We start from the raw sequence: 20535 nt of genomic DNA, 5'->3' as shown, positions 1-20535 counted from the left end.
GACCATCTTTAATCGTGAACCAGTGGATAATATTTGTTTATATTTAGTTGCAAAATTAACATCACTTTACAGTGTAGGGAGTGAGTTATTCAAATGGAATGTAGCTGTTGAGATAAATCTGTCAAAGCTAACTAGTGTACACTTCCTTTTACAAGTACAATCAGATGTTTCCTTTTCTGGCATTTACTGAAATCCCTACTAGTGGGAAAATGAATGTGTATATAGATTTAATAATCTGTAATTATTCATTGCTTTAGTAGTCCTTGTATCTTTTAGATTAATGTATGAAATGCATATAATCATTTTCAGGAATCATCCCATGGAACGCTACTCCTGGTAAAGCCTGTGGCTCCACGCTAAGCGACATCTGCAATACTAGTGAGGTACAGAAACCTCATTTGTCCCTGAAGATCACCACATATGCACTGTCAGGAAGATCTATTATTTTTCATGTTTATATCTGTAAAGCCTGACACATGAAATAATAGTTTTTTATGGAACAGTTTGTTGAAACGTTGGACAAAATGGCTTTTATGGCTCATATGGTATGATACACTGATAGCAGACTATTTAAATTTAAAAAATATGAATATCAGATGTCTCTATATGCTAAATCCAATAATATGCCTGAAAGAATGATTTTTTTTTTGTTTGTTTGTTTTTTAATAATCAAAGCTCTGTAGTTTCAAAACATATAAGGCAATGCAATACAGTGAAGATTAAACATTCCTCAGAAGGCTGATGGATAATATAGTAAAGATTTCTCAGCTAATATAAAAGAAAACAAAACTGTAAGTGAATGTTTGTACAATTATCAATTATCAGTTAGACAACAGAAGGCAAGTATTAGATTGTTTGCAACAGCTTTGACAGCAAATTTTGATCATGCCCTGCGTATCACTTATGATACAGTAGGCTTTTTAGGGTTAAAGACAGACTTTTAAGGAGCGTTGACTTGTATAATCTTGACAGACCAGAGCAATGTAAAACATGTTTACTTCAGAAAATATACTTTTTTAAGGTATGACAGGTACATTTTATTTTGAATGAGAAATATATTACATTTTTGTGAGGCACGTTGTGTAGCTCTGTGTTAGTTATGTTTAACGGACTTCTTAAACTCTTTTCATTACAGTTCTATTTATCCTACCATCTTTATATCGTTGCTTGTGCTGGAGCTGGAGCCACTGTGATTGCACTGGTAAGAGTTTGTGATGTTCATTTGTTCACTTGTTCATTTCATTATTGCTTTCTTAGCTATTTCATATCTAGAATCATTGATGTTGAAAATTAGCTTAGGAAAGAATTGCTCTATGAAAAGAAATTGGTACAATATAATGCTATATTCTTAAATCCTGTCATCAGTTTAGACTCTTTTTAGGCACAGATTGAACAACTGTAATTTCTGTTTTCGAGAGATGTGGTTGTACATCTATGTTTGGTCTCACCCACTGGTTTGTCTCTCTTCCATTCAGCTCATCTATGTGATGGCCACAACGTATAACTTTGCAGTGTTGAAGTTTAAGAGCTACGACCACAGTGGCACCACTAAGTTTTGAGCTTTTGTTGCTCTCAGAGACAGAGAGAGAAAGTGAGAGAAGGATGAACTGAGTGAGTGAAAGAGGTCAAGAAATAGGCAAAGGAGAGAAATAAATTGAGAGCTATTAGTTCATAGCACGGGCCTTAATGTATAGACAGTGTAGTGCATATTAACTGTATTGTCTAATGTTCAAATCATTTGTATGTTTGTGTTTCTGTACTAATTTGACATGGTGTGATCTCTTAACAAAACAAGCACATTACATCATACTCAGTGTTTTATATACTTTTTTATCTAGGTACAAATTCAAATAAAGTATAGCATATGCACAATCCAGAATAATGTAGTTTATTTACAGTTTATCAGAAAATGACTTTAGTAGTGAGAATGTAACTCTTTGACAGTCTAACAACACCTAATGGACAGGATTAAAATTAAATAAAAATAGTACTATTTGGTAATGATGTCTCTCCATTGGATCATATCCACCCTGAGGCACCCGTAGTCCAGAATCCAGTCAGATAGAAAATGCAAGTCAAGTACAGTAGATGAGAAGGGCATAGTTGTTGCTGTTATGAAGGATATTAGGAATGTTGTGTTTGTGCTCATAAACTTTTACTCTATGCTACATGTACCTGTGAAGGGTGTGACTGTACTTTTTAACTCCTTATGAGATGTTTTGGAGTAATAGAATTGACTCTAAAAATGCCATTGTCTTTCAGAGCCTTTGTTTTTAGATACGTCCAACTACTATTTAGTTTAATATTGTTTAATATTGAATATACTAAATATACTATTATATACAGACAGCATATAGTTTTTGCATTTTGTATTATTCTCAGTGCAGTATAGTTCCTGTTTTCAGAAATAAAAAAATAATTGTGGAGAAGTTTGTTTCTCTTTATTTGATAGTTTTTAGTTTTTACATTCCTTTGGATATCAATAGTTTTTACTTCATCTTTTATTTGCTAATTTATGAAATAACCAGATTTCATGTGATGACAGATACACTGAAAAAAGTACAACGACCATGTAATTTAACGTACATTTTTATCTTGTTCTAATCAGAAATCAAAAAACCTTTTTTGTTCAGTTTGTATAAAACCAAATAGTACTTGCGTAGAATTTTTATTTTTATTTATTTATTTATTTTGTTTAAACAGTTTTTTTGCTTGACACCAGGGTTATTGTGGTGTCATTGAGATACTATTGTAGTTTTTAATTAATACTTGGAATTAGTTAAATTTTTTTATATATATATTTTCTGTATTTTAATTAGTTTTAGTAATTTTGTTTTGTGTTTTTCTTAGTTGTCATTGCTCTTTTGTTTTGGTTTCTTGTTTGTTTGTTTTCTTAAATGTAGTTTTCATACATTTTTTTTTCAGTTTAATTTTAGTTATTTTAGTACATCAAGATAAACTAAATGAAAATGAGAAATATTGCCCTATGGCAACTAGCTGAAATAAAAAAATAAGGTTTTATATATAAAATATAATAGGGGTGTAACAGTACATGTTACAGTATTTTAACCACAGAAAGACTTCAGTAAAACAGCTTGTAAACGAAATGTTACGTAGCATTTCATTTACCTCAGGCAAGTCATCAGTGTCCACAGCGCGTTAGTTCACCAGAGAAATTAAATCTATTTTATTTATTTTGTGAAATATTAGACTATATACTCATTTAATTTTACCTGTTAGTGATGTCTTAATTATTTATGTTTAAATAAATTTATTATGAATCAAGTCAAGACACCCACTGTTTATATTATGTATATTTCAACAACAAATACAATTTTTATAATTTAGAATTTAATTCAAAAACTGCATTATGTGCAATTTACATGTTTGCATATATATTTTTTTTAAGTTGAGTGTTAATTATTATATTTAAAAATAAATAGTAATTAAACTAAAGTTTGGGCTCTGTTGGTAATTGTAACCTTATAGTAATTGTTATAGTTAACCTTATAGTAATGTAAAAGAGCTCTCTATAGTTAATCTAAGGTAGATTTTTATCCCTAAGAAAACTTTAATTATAATAGAATTTATTTAAAGAAAGAGCTATTTAAATTTTGTTTTATTGAACCACTGTTTACTTTTTTTTTTTTTTTAAAGCAATTTTATGTTTAGTTTTTTTCCCCCTGCTGTACCGAAACCATAGCAAACCGTGACGTCAAAACCGAGGTACATACCAAACCATCATGTTTGTGTACCGTTACACCCCTAATATATACACATATCGTTTTAGTTCAAGTTTAAGACACAAAAGTTTATAATAGAACATATAACGCATATTTTTAAAAGACATCACAATAAATATTATATTATACCTTATGTCTAAAGATATACAGTGAACCATATATATTATTTAATTAAAATGTAAATAAATAATAAATAAATAATATAAAGTTGGTCCATTTTTTTTCAATGTATTCCGATCAACTTATATTGATTTCTGTGTGGTGCAGGTATAACAATTCACTTAGATTTAGTTTCTTTAGTGATTCTAAATAATAACTAATTAATACTGTCTTAACTCTTATACTTGGCTTTGGCTAACTAACCCACTGATGACTAATCCTTCCCTCCAACTGTTTCTTCCTCTGTCTTTATCCCTCTCTGTCTATTTTGTCTGTCTCCTCCCCTTCTCTGCGGTCCACAGATCCACTACCTGATGATCCTGGCAGCAAACTGGGCCTATCTCAAGGGACTGTGTCAGCAGACTCATGCCTACCAGGACATCAAAACCAGAGATGATCAAGAGCTGCAGGATGTGCAGTCACGCTCCAAGGAGGGTCTGAACTCCTCCTACTCATAAACAGTTCTCCCAATTCTGATCTACCCCACCTACTGTATATCTAACCTGCTCTAGACCACACACACACACCTGCCACCCTCAAATGAAACACTACGCAAACTAACACTGCTAAGCGCTGCGCTATCCTGACTATACATCATAATAGTGGTATAAGTTGGTTATAATCATGATGAAACATGTCAGACAAGTTATTGAACATCTGTAACAAATGATGAGTGGAATCATGCAATTAATGAAGTGTTTTGCTCGTCTACTTCTTGGTAGAAATTACCACTGGTATAAAAGTGTATGTATTCTAGTATTGTACTGTCATTTTGCAAGTATTTTTGAATTGGTAGAAAGTGTATGTACAGTGTAGAGTCATGGTTATAACTAGGTTATGTTTGGTTTTATGATGCATTGTCTTGGTGAAGCGCTGCTTACTTGATAGACTTTGTGCACTAACTTCTCAGACATTTTGCAGGAACTTCCTTTTTTTGGTGTTTTATACTATATAAATATATAGAAATGTGTGAAAGTGAATGAATGTTTTTTTTTTCTTTTTCTTATGGGTGCCAGGTTGTGTATTGAAAATGCCTGTTTATCTAAAACCTTTCTCTGGTCTCTATGGCTATATTAGATGTCTGAATTCACCTCTTTTTCCAGTTCTCTTTATTACTTTATTTTTGGAGGGAGTGGGGGACAAAACCGGTTATTGACGAATTGCACTAATCTTGTAATAATAAGCAGGTATATTAACACACACAAACACATATGCACATACAGTGGAAGGACGTTTTCTCAAAGCTGTCAAGTATTATCAAGTACTCAACCTTCAAAATAATATTCTGAAAATAGTATCTGAATAATTTAATTGAACAATGAAGGCAGAACAATTTAGATGTTTAATGAAAAAAAATTATCTAATGCTAAATTAATTACTACTAATAATGTCTAATAGAAACTACCTTCAAAGCTATACTTTCCATCAGTTTTGTTGATAAATCTAGATATTTTTCAGTCTTTTAGAATTTGTTCTTATGGCAAGATTGATGTTTACCACGAGTTTAATGAGATGATTGTGACATTGCTATGTGGACGTGAAACTGAAAATGGTTCGAATTTACAGTCAAATAATGCAGCCTTGTTTTTGCAGTGTATCTTTTTCCTAACTGGTCTCTCTCTCTTTCTATTACTACTTTTACAATATGACTTTTTATTAATCTGTCTTTTAACTAAAATAATTCTTCTCTGTAATGTCTCTGTAAATATTGTATAAGCATGTTAGTATTGTCCACATATACAATTGTTTAATACCAGTTATATGCTGTTTCTTGCTGTATGTTCAATTCTGTTAAAAGGAGCTTAGAGGGATGTGTAAGATGTTGATTACCCTTGTTTTTGGAAAAGAAGATGTGTGCCTGGATGTTCTATTGTTCATTGATTATTGCATGAAGGAGAGATATTTCATTTTGTTTTAAAGTACTGTAAGTGATGTGTAGTCCATTGTTCTAATGAACTACAATTGACAGTGTCCCACCTCCCCGAAAAACAAACAAACCACTGTATGTTATTGGAAATTGTACTCTTAGATGTTTCATAGTCGATTTTAAGTCAGATGTTTTATGAATCCTGTATAGTGATTTTTGTAACCTTCTCTAGTAAAATATTTTCTATGATCTATATGATTGATTGACTTTTGTATGTATTATTATTTTTTTAAAAATCACCTGTGCAAGAGATTAATTTTCATATCTTGGCAATATGGACTTACAACTTAACTGCACTGCAAGGTAACGTCATCATTTCTATTTTGAATCCTTCTGCAGCTTGCGCATTTAAAATGTGTATTTTTTTTTCTAGTTGCGCCACCTGGTGTAGGAATGAGAACATGATGTCATATTTTTGTCCTTAAAGGAATTGTTCAGTGTTGATCAAGACATTTTAACTTAAAATTCGTTGCTTCTGACTAATATAGTACTTAATCCATAATAACACTTCCTCCAGTGAAACAGTCCCTGTTGTCCTCTCACATGTTTTGGACTGTATTCACTTGTGAACGGTGCTTGATCTGTGCATATTTCTCTCCTGATTCAGACAAGACATTTTCACTGGATAAAGCAATATAATGGACAGAGCAGGGCTGCATAATCCTGTACCTGGAGATATACCTACCTGCAGGAATTTTGCAGGAAGGTATATCTCCAGGTACAGGACTGGGCACCCCATCATGAGCTGATGAGCTGTATCAGGTTTCTTTGATTAAGGAGACATGCACCGAAGTTGTAATGCTTAATAACTCCAAATCTGTTCCTATGAACAAACTCATCTACAGTACATCTTTTCAGCAAATTTATCTTTTCATTGCACCGAAATAAAATTGTGGTTAGTTTAACTATAAATAAAAACATTGAAGAGGATAATTAATAATCAAATTCTTTTAATTCAGCAATATTTCAATTAAATATTTAATACAAACAAATGTAGCAATTTCAGATTAGCATGCAGGATTATTATAAGAATCATTTTGTGACACTGAAATTATGTCCATGTAAAATAAAATTAACCCTTAAATGTCTTAGAATGGTATAAATTCAGTACTCAGTTTTTATATATTTAAAAAATAAACTGTTACCCCAATAAGGGATTCAAAGCCTGTTGAAATTAAAGTGGTAATTAATACAAAATATATTTACAAATATGCTACAAAACCACACTTCATGACTCAAAGACATTCCAAAAATGATCTTATAATGCAAGGTTGTTAAATAAGGCAAACAAAGAAACCAGTGCTAAAGGCACTTAAAGTAGCACAACATTAGAAAATGAGACAAAACACATTTGAATATGTTCTAGTGTTCATGAGTGTAACAGCTGACTTTTATTTCTCCACTGTGTTAACATTAAAACTAGTGAGAGTGCTAAAACTAAAGCATCTCAGTGATCTCTTGCATTTTCATTGTTCAGAGCAAGTGTCTGAGATGTTGTAACTCTGCAATGACAAAAATTATGTACCAAAATTTGCACACTGCACACAATAACTTTTTCTGGCATCTGCTGTTGAGAACTTATGAGTTTGCTTTTTTTTTTTCACTAACAAATGAGTGTTTCAGTTGTGTTCATATCACTACACAACATCAACAGCATGAGCCATTCGCCCGTGGCTTCCTGCACAAGTCAACAGTGTCTGTGGGCAGCAGGTGTTCTGCACGATCTTCAGATGAAAGCACACGTCTAACTGCTTCCTCAAATGCAGCTGAGACATTCGTGGCATCCTTTGCGCTTGTTTCAAAGTATGGATATCCACCATTCTCTTGACACCACCTTTGAGCATCTTCCATTGACACCTGACGCTCTGTCACATCTACTTTGTTTCCTAGAACGACAAGCGGAAATTTCTCTGGGTCCCTGACATTTGCATAGAATGCAAACTCTTTCTTCCAGTTGTTGAGGTTCAAGAAACTTTGATTATCATCCACACTAAACGTAAGCAGACAGCAGTCAGAACCACGGTAAAAAGGCGTTCGGAGACTTCTGAACCTCTCCTGGCCTGCTGTGTCCCAGATTTGTAGAGTGACCGTGTGACCATCCACCTCCAGCTCTTTGTTTAAGAACTCTACGCCAATCGTGTGGAATAGATGGGAATCAAACTTGTTGGAGACATACCGGTTCATGAGGGAGGACTTTCCCACACCACCATCCCCCAGCAGAATCACCTTTAACAAAGACGACTTGGTGGTCATGATCAAGAACTTTCATAGATTACCTCACCTACAGACCTGAAATGAAAATTAAACAGAATTAACAAGCTTTGAAACGCACGACTATTCACTTTGAATTGAACTAAATGTAGGCCAACCATAGAAAAGTGTTAAAGTAGGATTTTTGTGAGCGCTGAGGTAAAAGAGGCTGTTTCTAGAAAATATGCCTCATGGTGATTTTCAGAGTAACCTACTAGCCTAAAATACCTTTTAATGCCAGCGTGACATAAAATCAGCATGGCTCGGGTTAAAGTTACTGGTATCTTTATAATGGAGTTCTGATACACCCTTTGTCTCCAAACATTGCTCATCACAGAGATAGTAATAATTGTGTTTAGTAATGTCCTGTGACAGGAGTCCATTCACTGGAGCCGGAAGCGCTGATCATGTGAGACACATCTTGACAGATCGTCCTGTCCTCATAACTTGTATATGATAATAAATAATAAAACTTACAATTTAAGCAATCACAGTGTAATCAAAGTTGGACTTATTACGTCCCCTAACATTTTCACTACAGAATCACACTGACAACGAGCCAGTCCGAACATGTTTAAGAACTGTAGGAAATGATAGATTTACGATGTAAAGCTAGATGAAATGTAAGCCTGGGCTGCTATTTTATAGCAAACATTTAACAACCAGACAGCGCTGTTCATGCCATTACAGCAGAAAACATATTGGAGTGCGACGTAGGCTGAAGACGAGCCCATTTTTACTTGATAGTTAATCAATGACAAGCTGAACAACTGTTACAATGCGACTGTTTTCTCGTCGTTAAGCAAATCGTCAAATGTAAATGTAATGTTGTGGCAAGACATGGCTTCAGTGGCTGCATTCCATTCAATCACATGATCAAACCGGCAGATATTTAGAGGTAATTTCTATACATTGAATTAGGCTATGTACATGTCAAACGTTTGTTGCGCTAGCTTAAAAATAGTACATTACCGTTAAGAATTCCGCAATGAGTATCGAAGTGCTTTGCTAGCAGCGCCATTCCGTAAAGTGCAAGCATCTAAACCCGTATGGAGCGTGTCCAAGACATGGCGCCCTGGGCTGGCCAAACAGCTACTGAAGCTCTTATGACCCAATACTCATATATAAGACATGTAACGTGAAATCAGGTTAATAAAACAACACTGAAATGAATGAAGTTAGGTCAGCCTGATACAGAAAACAATAGCTGAAAGGTTCATTGTAAATTAAATATGTTCTCTTTTAAGTGTCTTTCCCCTTAATATTTGGTTGCCATTTGATATTAATTATTAACCGTATCTGACTGAGGATGCCATTATGAGCGAGTCACTAACCAAATGTTTTCCCTGCTGGTTGCACAAATTCTCTCGTGTACACAAGATTATATCAACATGTCATTACATCATAAAGCTTATGCTTGTTAGAACTTGTGCAAGAGGACATAATGTAATCTTAAAGATTACAATAATGTTTGCCTCATCATATCTAAAACGTGGAATGTTGTTTTGAGCAGCTATACAAATACCATAGTAATAAAACTGTTTAAGTGTATTTTTTTGTAGGCTATAGCTTGCCTGAAAGCACTGAATCAAACATAAGGTTCAAGGTGAGGTTAAACCTGTAATTATTCTAAACATACCAAGAGATAATATGTCATAACAACATGACATAAAATTTATTTTCCCATGTGGACCATTCCACATTGAAGACCTGTCTTTTTCATTACAAATGTGTTCATGCTCAACATTGTTGAGTGAGATACAGTATCTGTGTGCATAAAATACATTCTTTGGACTGAGGCATCCAAAGAAATCAGCCTTTGGACCCCATTTTGGGCGGATTACCAGGTCACATGCTCTCTGCATGTGGCACACTTTCTGTCACATGTTTGCTGAGCCTAGACAAAAGATCACATTTGGCTTATGCTGCATGGGTTGTGCTTCCCCATTTTTGGGTGATCTGAAAGTAACATTACTGGTTCTCATGCATTCATTTAGTTTAAACTGTGGTCAGAGTCATAAATAGAGTAGCAAAAACCAAACTCATGATCTCTGAAAGAGATGTCAGAGAATGTGGAGTTAGAAATTACCAGTAATACAGTAGTTATTATCATACTGTGAGTAGGGGTTGCACCAACTAATCGATTAGTCGACTGGTCGACTTCAATGAGCTGCCGTGACGCTTTAAACTTGACGTTGACTAGTCGCTGGTCCTATAGAGGGCGCAACAGGATAAAAAATCTTTGTCACATTTATGACTTCTTTGTGACTTCCACATTTATGCTCTGTTTCCAAACAGTTAAAATTACAAATAAATACATACTCCGAAAGCACTCCACAAGACGTGTGTGATTATATTACTGGATGCTCGAAATTGTACGGGAGAATGTACGTTTTAAACCGCTTATTGTACAGCTAAGTAAATCGCCATTCTAATCTTTTTATACAGTCTATGTTGTAATCTAATGCGCTGCTTCACTGTAACGCACACACATAGGCTACAGACAGTAGCTGGTACATCACGCACAGATCGCGCCCACACAGAATCATTCAGCGCGGAAATGTATTGTCAACACTGTTCTGTGATTTCTCAATAAAATAGCTTAGAAACTGAAAAGTTCTATAATTTATTTCTTAATAACTAAATTCCACAGCTTCACTACTAGTAGAGAGATGCTGACAGGTAGAATTAATTCACGCACGTAATCGCTCTCACTAATGCGTTCATATGAATGTAATCTTTACTGTGCTACTTTATGTGTAACATTATCTGATTTAGAACGAACAGAGACAGAATAACTGATAAAGACAAAATAACTGATAAAAATGAGCTGTTATAGGAGCAATAGCCATGTGGGCAGCACTGTGTCATATGCAATGGTTGTGCTTTAAACTTGATGTAACTCACAACTACTCAAAACAAATTTAATATATTTATAAAATATACATAATATTTTTCTAACAAGACAACATCATAAATATTACTCTAGAATGGTTCTAGAGCAAGATACATTTAATTGCATAAATGTTCACTTTCAGATGAAAAAGATGATACGTTTTTCGTGCAGTGGTTCATTAATAGGCATTTTAATTCATGTTGAATCAACATTATTTGGTCCCAAAAGCGTGCTTGTAAGATATGAAAAAAGAAGCTATATATTTTAAAAAAGTATTTTTGATAATCTAACTCATAGATCAAAAAGAAATCTGCATAACATCATGTGTAAAGCCTCAGGTAATACCCAGGTTAAAATAAACCTGAATGATCTCTCATTTTTAATAGTTATATCTCTTTTAAAAAAATTAAGTGTTTTGATAGTCCTGGGGCATTTGCAAAGTGTGGTGTTCGAATTGTGTCAAACCTCTTGGGGGGTCGCCCTAACCAGACCCCCCCATGCCCCCTTCAAAAATAACGAAATAAATTATTAAGAAATAAAAACTATATATTTCCCCACAAAAATTAATGTAATAGCAAACTTAGCACGTTTTTATGTTTTTATTTCTGGGTTTGTTTAAATTAAATATTAATCTTTTTTTTTTCTTCCTCGTTAAAAACCTAACAACCTGTTTGTCGGTTCTAAGACAAAAGCTTATTCAATATCTGTTAATTTGGTGTACCAAACTATCATTAAGCAAAGAAGAATTAAATATCTACCCATAGGCAGTGTGACAACCAACTGCAGAGTAAGGCTAAAAGTTGCCTAATGTTAGTGTAATGTAGGCTATAAACTACACAAATCGTAAACCCGCCTGTTTAGACAAGTACCTGATATGATGTCAGGAAATATTTTAATATGACTCAATAAACACATTTTAAGTTACAAATGATAACAACTTTAATTTATATAGTTATTCAAAAAGCGAGTAAATTATGGAGAAAGCAAGCAAAGAACATTAGCATTAAAAAATATTATCACTGACTTCAGACAGCCAGAGATTTAGCACTCAAAATTCCTGTTATAATCAATTTAAGTTATCCATACACTGTATGATACATTAATCTCTTACTTACGTAATTCATACATCTGCACTTTGTTGCTTATAATGAGAAAATTTGCGAGATTGCTTTAGCACGCGCATGCAAAATAAATTCAGCGATGACTAATGTGGATGCCTCTGATTGATTCATTGTGTTCATAAACTCTACAGAATCATGTGTAATTGGTTATAATGTGAAGCGCTGTAAAAAGCGTAAAAAATTGTGATGTGACATGTGCAAGTTTAAATTTATTACAGCAATCAACACTTTTCATGTAATTTTCATTTTCATTAGTTTCATGTTTCAAGTTTCAAGTATTTTTTTTTTTTTGGAAAACCAGAAACCAAGTAAATTTTTTATAGGATGTCCCTTAATTTTAAGTATGTATCTAATTAATTTTAGTATGTATCTCTTCTGAGTCAAAATGGACCCATATGCATTGTGAGGGTACACTCTACCAAACTGAAGGCCACAAGAAAGTTCAACTGAGTGAAAAATCTTAACGTGGTTTAACAGTGCACAAAAAGGTTGAATTGTACTGAACAATTATTCATCTTTATTACAGTTATCATTGAATCATCATCTGCACTGCCACTCTGTACCCAGGATGGCAAGAAGAGTGTCTCTCGTGAGATCTGTTTTACCCTGCAGTCCAAACCCTCACAGCGGCTGCAGCAAACTTTATTGGTGGGTGTCCCTTCCAACGCATCTGGTAACTGATGCTCACTGATGCCCATAGTGGTGTAACCTTCCCTGAGCTGTTGCAGTTCATCCCCTGCAAATTCTTTCATAGACATCCGGGCAAATGCATCTGGAGTCAGGTGTCCTGATGGTGCAGGTGAGGGTTCTTTGGGTTCTTTAGGTTGGCCACCTTACTCCTGATACAGATACTTTTACTTCAGCTGGTTTCGTCCGTGAAGAGCTATTTGCTGATTTAAAGTAAGAGCCTGGAGAATCAGATTGAAACATTTGGATCTCAATGCCATAGCATCAAAGGAAGTGCTGGACTGATTGGTGTTTTGAGGAACTGAGGTTTGAGAATCTTTCTCTGTATCAGAGCTATGTGATGTTGAGGCTAGAGCGAAGATCTTTTTCTCACATTGAACAGATACTGCAGCTTCTTTTTCTGGGCAAGGCCTTTCAGAAGACTGCTTATTTGAGCATACATCACATTTGTCCTAGTTTACTTTGTTCTTTCTTGTTGCTCTGTGATGCATATAAATTCTTGATTCTCATTCCCCTTTTCATTTAAGTGCTGAGATCCATTGGTTACAGATGGAATTTTCAAGGGCACCTCAACATCAGGCAGGTCATGTGTGAATCGTTCCTTGTCCTCCTACATGTCTTTATTATTGTTTTTCAGCACAGATGACAACTTGTACATCTTTTCCCATTTTGACAGCAAGTCCTTTGGTATTGTTCTATCACTCAGACCTGGAAAGAACTTAAGTAGCTTATAAAGGACCTTAACAATGTAGTCTGCATCTGCTCTAATGTGACATGTTTTGTTCAGGTCTGTCAACAATGATATAATATCTTCATAGCTGCCATCATGCTGCAGCTTTTCTATTTGTAGCATAATGAATGATCTCTTTAGTATTCATGACCTCTTCAACATTAAACCAACATTTCCAAGAAAAAAATATGTTGTCGTTGGCTGTAGCGGCGTTTACAGCCAAACCATGCAGACATGCATTTATGAGAAAAGAAACGGCTGCAAAATATGAATAAAATAAATAATTTATAAATTGCAGACTAACACAACACCTTTGCCTTCAAACAAAGACGTCTCTTCTTGCTAAAACATTCAACAGTACAACCCTTTATGAAAGAGATAACTCGCCATGTCTATGATAATGATAATCCTTCCGCAATGTCTGATACTTTTACATATTGCTTACACATAGCACATCCGTCCTATAGAGGGCGTAGTGCGTCTTCTATTAACATCTTAGCAACGTTTATATATTTTCACTAAAAATCATAATGTACAACATTACTTTGTGTTATATTATGAACATAGTTATTAAATTCAAAAGTAATAATAGTTAACTTCTGTTAACTGTCGATGTAATTACATTTGTCTAAACATTTGTTTAAGGAAGATTAACTTATAAAGTAGCTAATCAATCTTTATTTTTTCCTCTCTCTCTCTCTCTCTCTCTCTCTCTCTCTCTCTCTCTGTTTCATTCATACATGAAAACTCTTACAGCGGGGTTTGTATGTATATGTAACGTGAAATCATGTTAATAAAACAACACTGAAATGAAAGTTAGTTTCATAACTGAGGTCAGCCTGATACACACACACACACACACACACACACACACACACACATATTTATTTTATTTAGTTTACAAACAGACATAGGTGCACTATTTTCCATGTGTATATAGAAAATAGTGGAAAATAGTGCACCTGTGTCTGTTTGTGCAAGAAAAAGTATACATGAATGCATATATATATATATATATATATATACAAAACCGATTCCAAAAAAGTTGGAACACTGTACAAATTGTGAGTAAAAAAGGAATGGAATAATTTATAAATCTCATAAACTTATATTTTATTCACAATAGAATATAGATAACATATCAAATGTTGAAAGTGAGACATTTTGAAATGTCATGCCAAATATTGGCTCGTTTTGGATTTCATGAGAGTTACACATTCCAAAAAAGTTGGGACAGGTAGCAATAAGAGGCCGGAAAAGTTAAATGTAGATATAAGGAACAGCTGGAGGACCAATTTGCAACTTATTAGGTCAATTGGCAACATGATTGGGTATAAAAAGAGCCTCTCAGAGTGGCAGTGTCTCTCAGAAGTCAAGATGGGCAGAGGATCACCAATTCCCCCAATGCTGCGGCAAAAAATAGTGGATCAGAGAAAAATTGCAAAGAGTTTGAAGTTATCATCATCTACAGTGCATAATATCATCCAAAATTCAGAAAATCTGGAACAATCTCTGTGCGTAAGGGTCAAGGCAGGAAAACCATACTGGATGCCTGTGATCTTCGGGCCCTTAGACGGCTGATGCTACTGTAATGGAAATCACAACATGGGCTCAGGAATACTTCCAGAAAACATTGTCGGTGAACACAATCCACCGTGCCATTTGCCGTTGCCGGCTAAAACTCTATCAAAAAAGAAGCCATATCTAAACATGATCCAGAAGTGCAGGCGTTTTCTCTGGGCCAAGGCTCATTTAAAATGGACTGTGGCAAAGTGGAAAACTGTTCTGTGGTCAGACAAATCAAAATTTGAAGTTCTTTTTGGAAAACTGGGACACCATGTCGTCCGGACTAAAGAGGACAAGGACAACCCAAGTTGTTATCAGCGCTCAGTTCAGAAGCCTGCATCTCTGATGGTATGGGGTTGCATGAGTGCGTGTGGCATGGGCAGCTTACACATCTGGAAAGGCACCATCATTGCTGAAAGGTATATCCAAGTTCTAGAACAACATATGCTCCCATCCAGACGTTGTCTCTTTCAGGGAAGACCTTGCATTTTCCAACATGACAATGCCAGACCATATACTGCATCAATTACAACTTCATGGCTGTGTAGAAGAAGGATCCGGGTACTGAAATGGCCAACAGTCCAGATCTTTCACCCATAGAAAACATTTGGCGCATCATAAAGAGGAAGATGCAACAAAGAAGACCTAAGACAGTTGAGCAACTTGAAGCCTGTATTAGACAAGAATGGGACAACATTCCTATTCCTAAACTTGAGCAACTTGTCTCCTCAGTCCCCAGACGTTTGCAGACTGTTATAAAAAGAAGAGGGGATGCCACACAGTGGTAAAACATGGCCTTGTCCCAACTTTTTTGAAATGTGTTGATGCCATGAAATTTAAAATCAACTTATTTTTCCCTTAAAATGATACATTTTCTCAGTTTAAACATTTGATATGTCATATATGTTGTATTCTGAATAAAATATTGAAATTTGAAACTTCCACATCATTGCATTCTCATTGAATTTTTATTCACAATTTGGACAGTGTCCCAACTTTTTTGGAATCGGGTTTGTGTATATATATATATATATATATATATATATATATATATATATATATATATATATATATATATATATATATACATTCATGTATACTTTTTCTTATATATATGCATTCATATTTACTTTTTCTTGCACAGACACAGGTGCACTATTTTCCATTTTGAAATAAAAAGTAATGAAAACTCTCACAGGGGGTTTTGTCATATCCGGAATGGCTCATTGTAGCTGTATGGGTCCTCACATAATAGAACAGTACGTTCTATTCTATTCTTGTTTTTTTTTTCTATAACAGGTGTAACCTGAGAGTGCCATGCGTTAAAACAAAGAATTTTAAGTCTTTCAAACTTGTTTTCTTTGTTACTTCCAACTCAGTGCTCCATCTCTTTAGACTTTTGGGTGGAGCTGCACCAACTCCCATGTATTCCAGCTCTCCCTACAAAGAGTTTATATATATATATATTGGGTTCTCAATGGGGTCCCACTGTTGTTGGTATTTATTTGCTTACTGTCAACTTTGAGACTGAATGGAAATTTACAGGGCTTTGTACTGTTATTTAGTTCACATTACCACAAGAGGGGGATCCAACCATAGTTTTTAATTCATAGTTCTGTTTTCAGACCATGAGGAAATAAAACAAATACTGTCATTTCCGGCTTGCCCACATGTGGTAGGAGATTGGTTCACAGGCACTGATCTACGACCAGATGTCTACAAACTAGATTTTACTCAGACGTTAACAAAGCTGTTGTTCATTCCACTACAAAGTGTAACATGTATCTACATGCCGGCTCTTGCAGAAGGACATATTGTCATACAGCTGCACTGAAAAATGTGCTAACCTGCATCTGTTACTTTAAAGAGATATTTCTACATCATTTAATCCATATAAAGTAGATTTGGTGTAATAAATAAATGAATGAATGTAGATTGATTCAACAATATTAAACAAGTTCATTCAGATTTTACCATTTTTGTCAGTGCATGAAACTGCATGACCTTTCCCCTTCAGTAACATTCCGCAGCCTGTTCAGATAACAGTGCACAGAATGGCACAACATTTATTTCCTGTAGTTTTTTTTTTTTTTTTTTTTTTACAATACTTTCATTTCCTCCTGAGTCCAGCTCTGGGTCTTTGACATACATTTTAGGATTATATTTAAACACATTAGCTACAAGTGTTATGAGAAATGTAAGAACACTGCTGTTTGTTATTTATTCTGTTACAGTATATTGTGCACTGGCTACTTGCACTACTTGGATTCTCACATTATCAGTGTGTTTATTCCACTGTATTGTAAACACCACCCTTGTCCTGTCATCATCATTTTAAATATGACATCACATATAACAAATTAGTAGTTCTGTATTTCATGGCCCCATCCGGAGGTAATTGGGTTTCCAAATGATTGTAAGGGTGTGCTTACACATCTATGTAGTGGAAAAATGCTGTGGACTTTAGCCTTATTAAGTTAGATAAGACAATCTAACTAGGTTATCATGTGGTTAGCCCAATATTTTGTCCCAGATTAAGACATGGGTAAATCCATTGTTGTTGATGATGATGGTAATAAGTGTGAGAACAGGAATAGGCATACACACTTTAACTGATAGATTCAGTTACTCTGACAACTCTGACAATCCACAGCTTCTATTCCAAATGGCAAAACCGTCTATCCAGATCATGTTAAAATGCCATTTTTCTGGCTGGTCCAGAAATGATTGGCTCATTTAACTGGAAGACAGAATCTGTATTCCTACTGCCACCATACTGAGTGTCCTCCCATTTTTCAGTCTACTACTGTAGTCTTTCTCTTTCTCGATACGCAAGACTTATCACATATTTAGCTAAGTACACTTACTGTAAGCTTAATCCATTTATGAATGTGATGTCTTTACAATGCTTTAATAAAAAGGACTGGGGTGATTAAGAACTTGTAAATAAAATTCTTCAAAATGTCTTCTTTTCTTCCACAAAACATGTTCTTTTGTTATTTTACTGCATCCATGTTACACATATTACATGTACTTACTATAGTAGTAATATCCATCATTTCAAGCAGCTAACCTTAAACCAAACTCTAACCCTATTTACATTATGTTAATTAATATTACTTATTTGTGTAATTACACTGTAAAAAGAATAACATGTAATGAATAAATGAAATATAATGAAAAACATATGAATAAATTAAGTGTAATTGTAAGAAAGAGAAAAAAAATGTAATTATGAGAGAATGTTTATTTTTGGGTGAACTATCCCTTTAAGTGAGAGCAAGACAGGGCCAGACGGAAGACAATGAGGTTTCAGTCTCCACAGGCAGATGCAGTGAGACAGGCTTCTGGTCCTACAGGCAGACAGAGTGAGATGAGGATAGACTCTCACAGGCAGAAACATAGTAAGACAGGCAGAGGGGGGAGCTGAAGCCCTGCTGCTATGAGTGTGACCTTGAGTGAAAGAAAAAAAAGAAAGAGACATTGCCGAAAGTTACTCAACACATTGCTCGTGCTTTGAGCCTAGTTTATGACAATGATTATTTCTGTAGGCTACTGTAAGCTCGAGATCTGCAGTTGTATGGTTTATAATGTTTTTTCCACCCTCTACAAAGGTCTCAAATGATTTTCCATGCTTATCTATACTGTTTACCCTGCAGAAAAACGAAACATCTGCAAAAAACATAAACACTTCCACATGAACATCCAGTCTAAACCCACACCAAAGGATAACCCTGTTTATTTTGACTAGACAAAGTCTTGTTTAGGGTTGATAGGGAAATGAAATTTGGTGCAAATATTTCATGATAATCCCACTCTTGTTGTCATTATTTAGCATGTTTTCCATTATTTCTCTTTTAGGGCTGTCAGTGTAGAAAAAGTACATTTTTATTTTGTTTACATTTTGTCAGGGGTCTTCCATCTAAAATCATATTTTTAAGTAGGTTCTGTAATCTTTAGAATTGTTTCTCACCTTTCTCACCTTGTGTAGGTACTTCATTTATTTATGAGGTTATTTATATAACGTAAAACAATTATTGTTTATGGCTATTATGTACATAAACACATCATCTTAACATTTAATCTGTGCAGACTAACCACACACAGTTTTCAACATATACAAAAAATAAAATTACTAAACACTCACACATAAACACATCATGCACAAAATGAAAAAGTCCTCCACTAACAAATAATTACAAAACACAGTAAAATGTTTCTAGAACTGGGTTATTTACCCTGGTAGTAAAACACTGTAAACATGTGCACTGATAGCAAAGTTCAGAAAATGAGGTTGTTTTTAAGCTCTGGGTCAGAATAAAAATTTTATTTATATTGGTCTAAATTGTTTTTTTTTTTTTTTTTTTTTTAGATTCTGTATTTATTCATAATGTTTCAGAATTTCATTACTATTTAATATTACTCTAACAATAAACTGCGAGTGGTTCTGACTCAATACAAGGCAAAAAAACAACAAGTGGCAAATCTTATGTTCTCTGACTGTACTTTGTTCTCAGAACATGGCGATGTCTCGCCGCCTCCTCAAGATTTCACAACAGTCTGGAAGTCTCCTTTTCCCCTCCCTCGTCTTTATCTAGTTTGATCAGTGAGTCATTAGACATGTCAGAATTAGTTACTCTGCTCTGAGAGTAAAAGAGTGAAATAGGGAGAAAAGGAAAGAGAGACAGTGAGAGAATGTGCAGCTATGAGTGTGAAGGAAACATTCTAATGAGAGAGTGTGTGTGTGTGTGTGTGTGTGTGTGTGTGTGTGTGTGTGTGTGTGTGTGTGTGTGTGAGAGAGAGAGAGAGAGAGAGAGAGAGAGACTAGATATTTATATGTTTATACTGTATGCACTGGGCCATGCAGAGACCTTTGGAGGGGCACATGGCTTATCCTTGCTGATGCGTGTGGTGCAGAAAAAAGTTAATATTAACAGTACTAATGGTATTAGTTAGATGCCACATATATTAGCCTATGTATTTTTAAGCTATGATTCTCCCACGATTCTGAAAACAAAACAGACAACCAAACAAAATATGTAATTTACTTCGAGTTTCTGAAAAAAAAAAAAAAGGTTTATGTGTGTTTTTCAAGTTATCTCCAGGTAATAATAATAATAATAATAATAATAATAATAATAATAATAATAATAATACCTTTTATTTATAGGCACCCTTCAAGATGCACAAGGACACCGTACTATAAAACAAAACAGCATCTCAATAAATTAGAATGTTGTGGAAAAGTTTTAGTAATTCCACTCAAATTGTGAAACTCCTGTATTAAATAAATTCAATGCACACAGACTGAAGTCTTTGGTTCTTTTAATTGTGATGATTTTGGCTCACATTTCACAAAAACCTACTAATTCATCTCAACAAATTAGATTACTTCATAAGACCAAAAAAAAAAAAACATTTTTAGTGAATTGTTGGCCTTCTGGAAGTATGTTAAT

General features: G+C 34.5%; 2 protein-coding genes and 1 pseudogene across 4 annotated transcripts in view; 1 reads left to right on the top strand and 2 right to left on the bottom strand.

Annotated features, from left to right (window-relative positions):
* LOC109093936 (neuronal membrane glycoprotein M6-b-like) overlaps positions 1-6027 on the top strand; it is a 45804-nt gene extending 39777 nt beyond the window's left edge. For 2 of the 3 annotated variants that reach the window (XM_019107606.2, XM_019107600.2), the window contains exons 5-7: positions 310-383; positions 1136-1201; positions 4205-6027. In XM_019107606.2, the coding sequence (XP_018963151.1) occupies positions 310-383; positions 1136-1201; positions 4205-4360 (296 nt within the window). In that variant the 3' untranslated portion in view covers positions 4361-6027. Of the gene's footprint in view, positions 1-309; positions 384-1135; positions 1202-1475; positions 2282-4204 lie in introns of those variants that run through there. The other variant, XM_019107613.2, reaches the window with a different exon arrangement.
* Positions 6028-6762: 735 nt separating this feature from the next.
* Positions 6763-9334, bottom strand: LOC109093927 (ras-related protein Rab-9A-like). The gene is made up of 2 exons (XM_042756601.1): positions 9052-9334; positions 6763-8118 (listed from the first exon to the last, which is right to left on the bottom strand). The coding sequence occupies exon 2, from the start codon at positions 8080-8082 to the stop codon at positions 7477-7479; it is 606 nt and encodes a 201-aa protein (XP_042612535.1). The 5' UTR covers positions 8083-8118; positions 9052-9334; the 3' UTR covers positions 6763-7476.
* Positions 9335-12358: 3024 nt separating this feature from the next.
* Positions 12359-13931, bottom strand: LOC122148781 (annotated as a pseudogene).
* Positions 13932-20535: the final 6604 nt, after the last annotated feature.

The sequence above is a fragment of the Cyprinus carpio genome, chromosome A1 (genome assembly GCF_018340385.1).
Source record: "Cyprinus carpio isolate SPL01 chromosome A1, ASM1834038v1, whole genome shotgun sequence".
NCBI classification, from domain to species: domain Eukaryota; kingdom Metazoa; phylum Chordata; class Actinopteri; order Cypriniformes; family Cyprinidae; genus Cyprinus; species Cyprinus carpio.
Note: the sequence above shows the minus strand (reverse complement) of the source record. Positions and strands in the feature narration are given on the sequence as shown.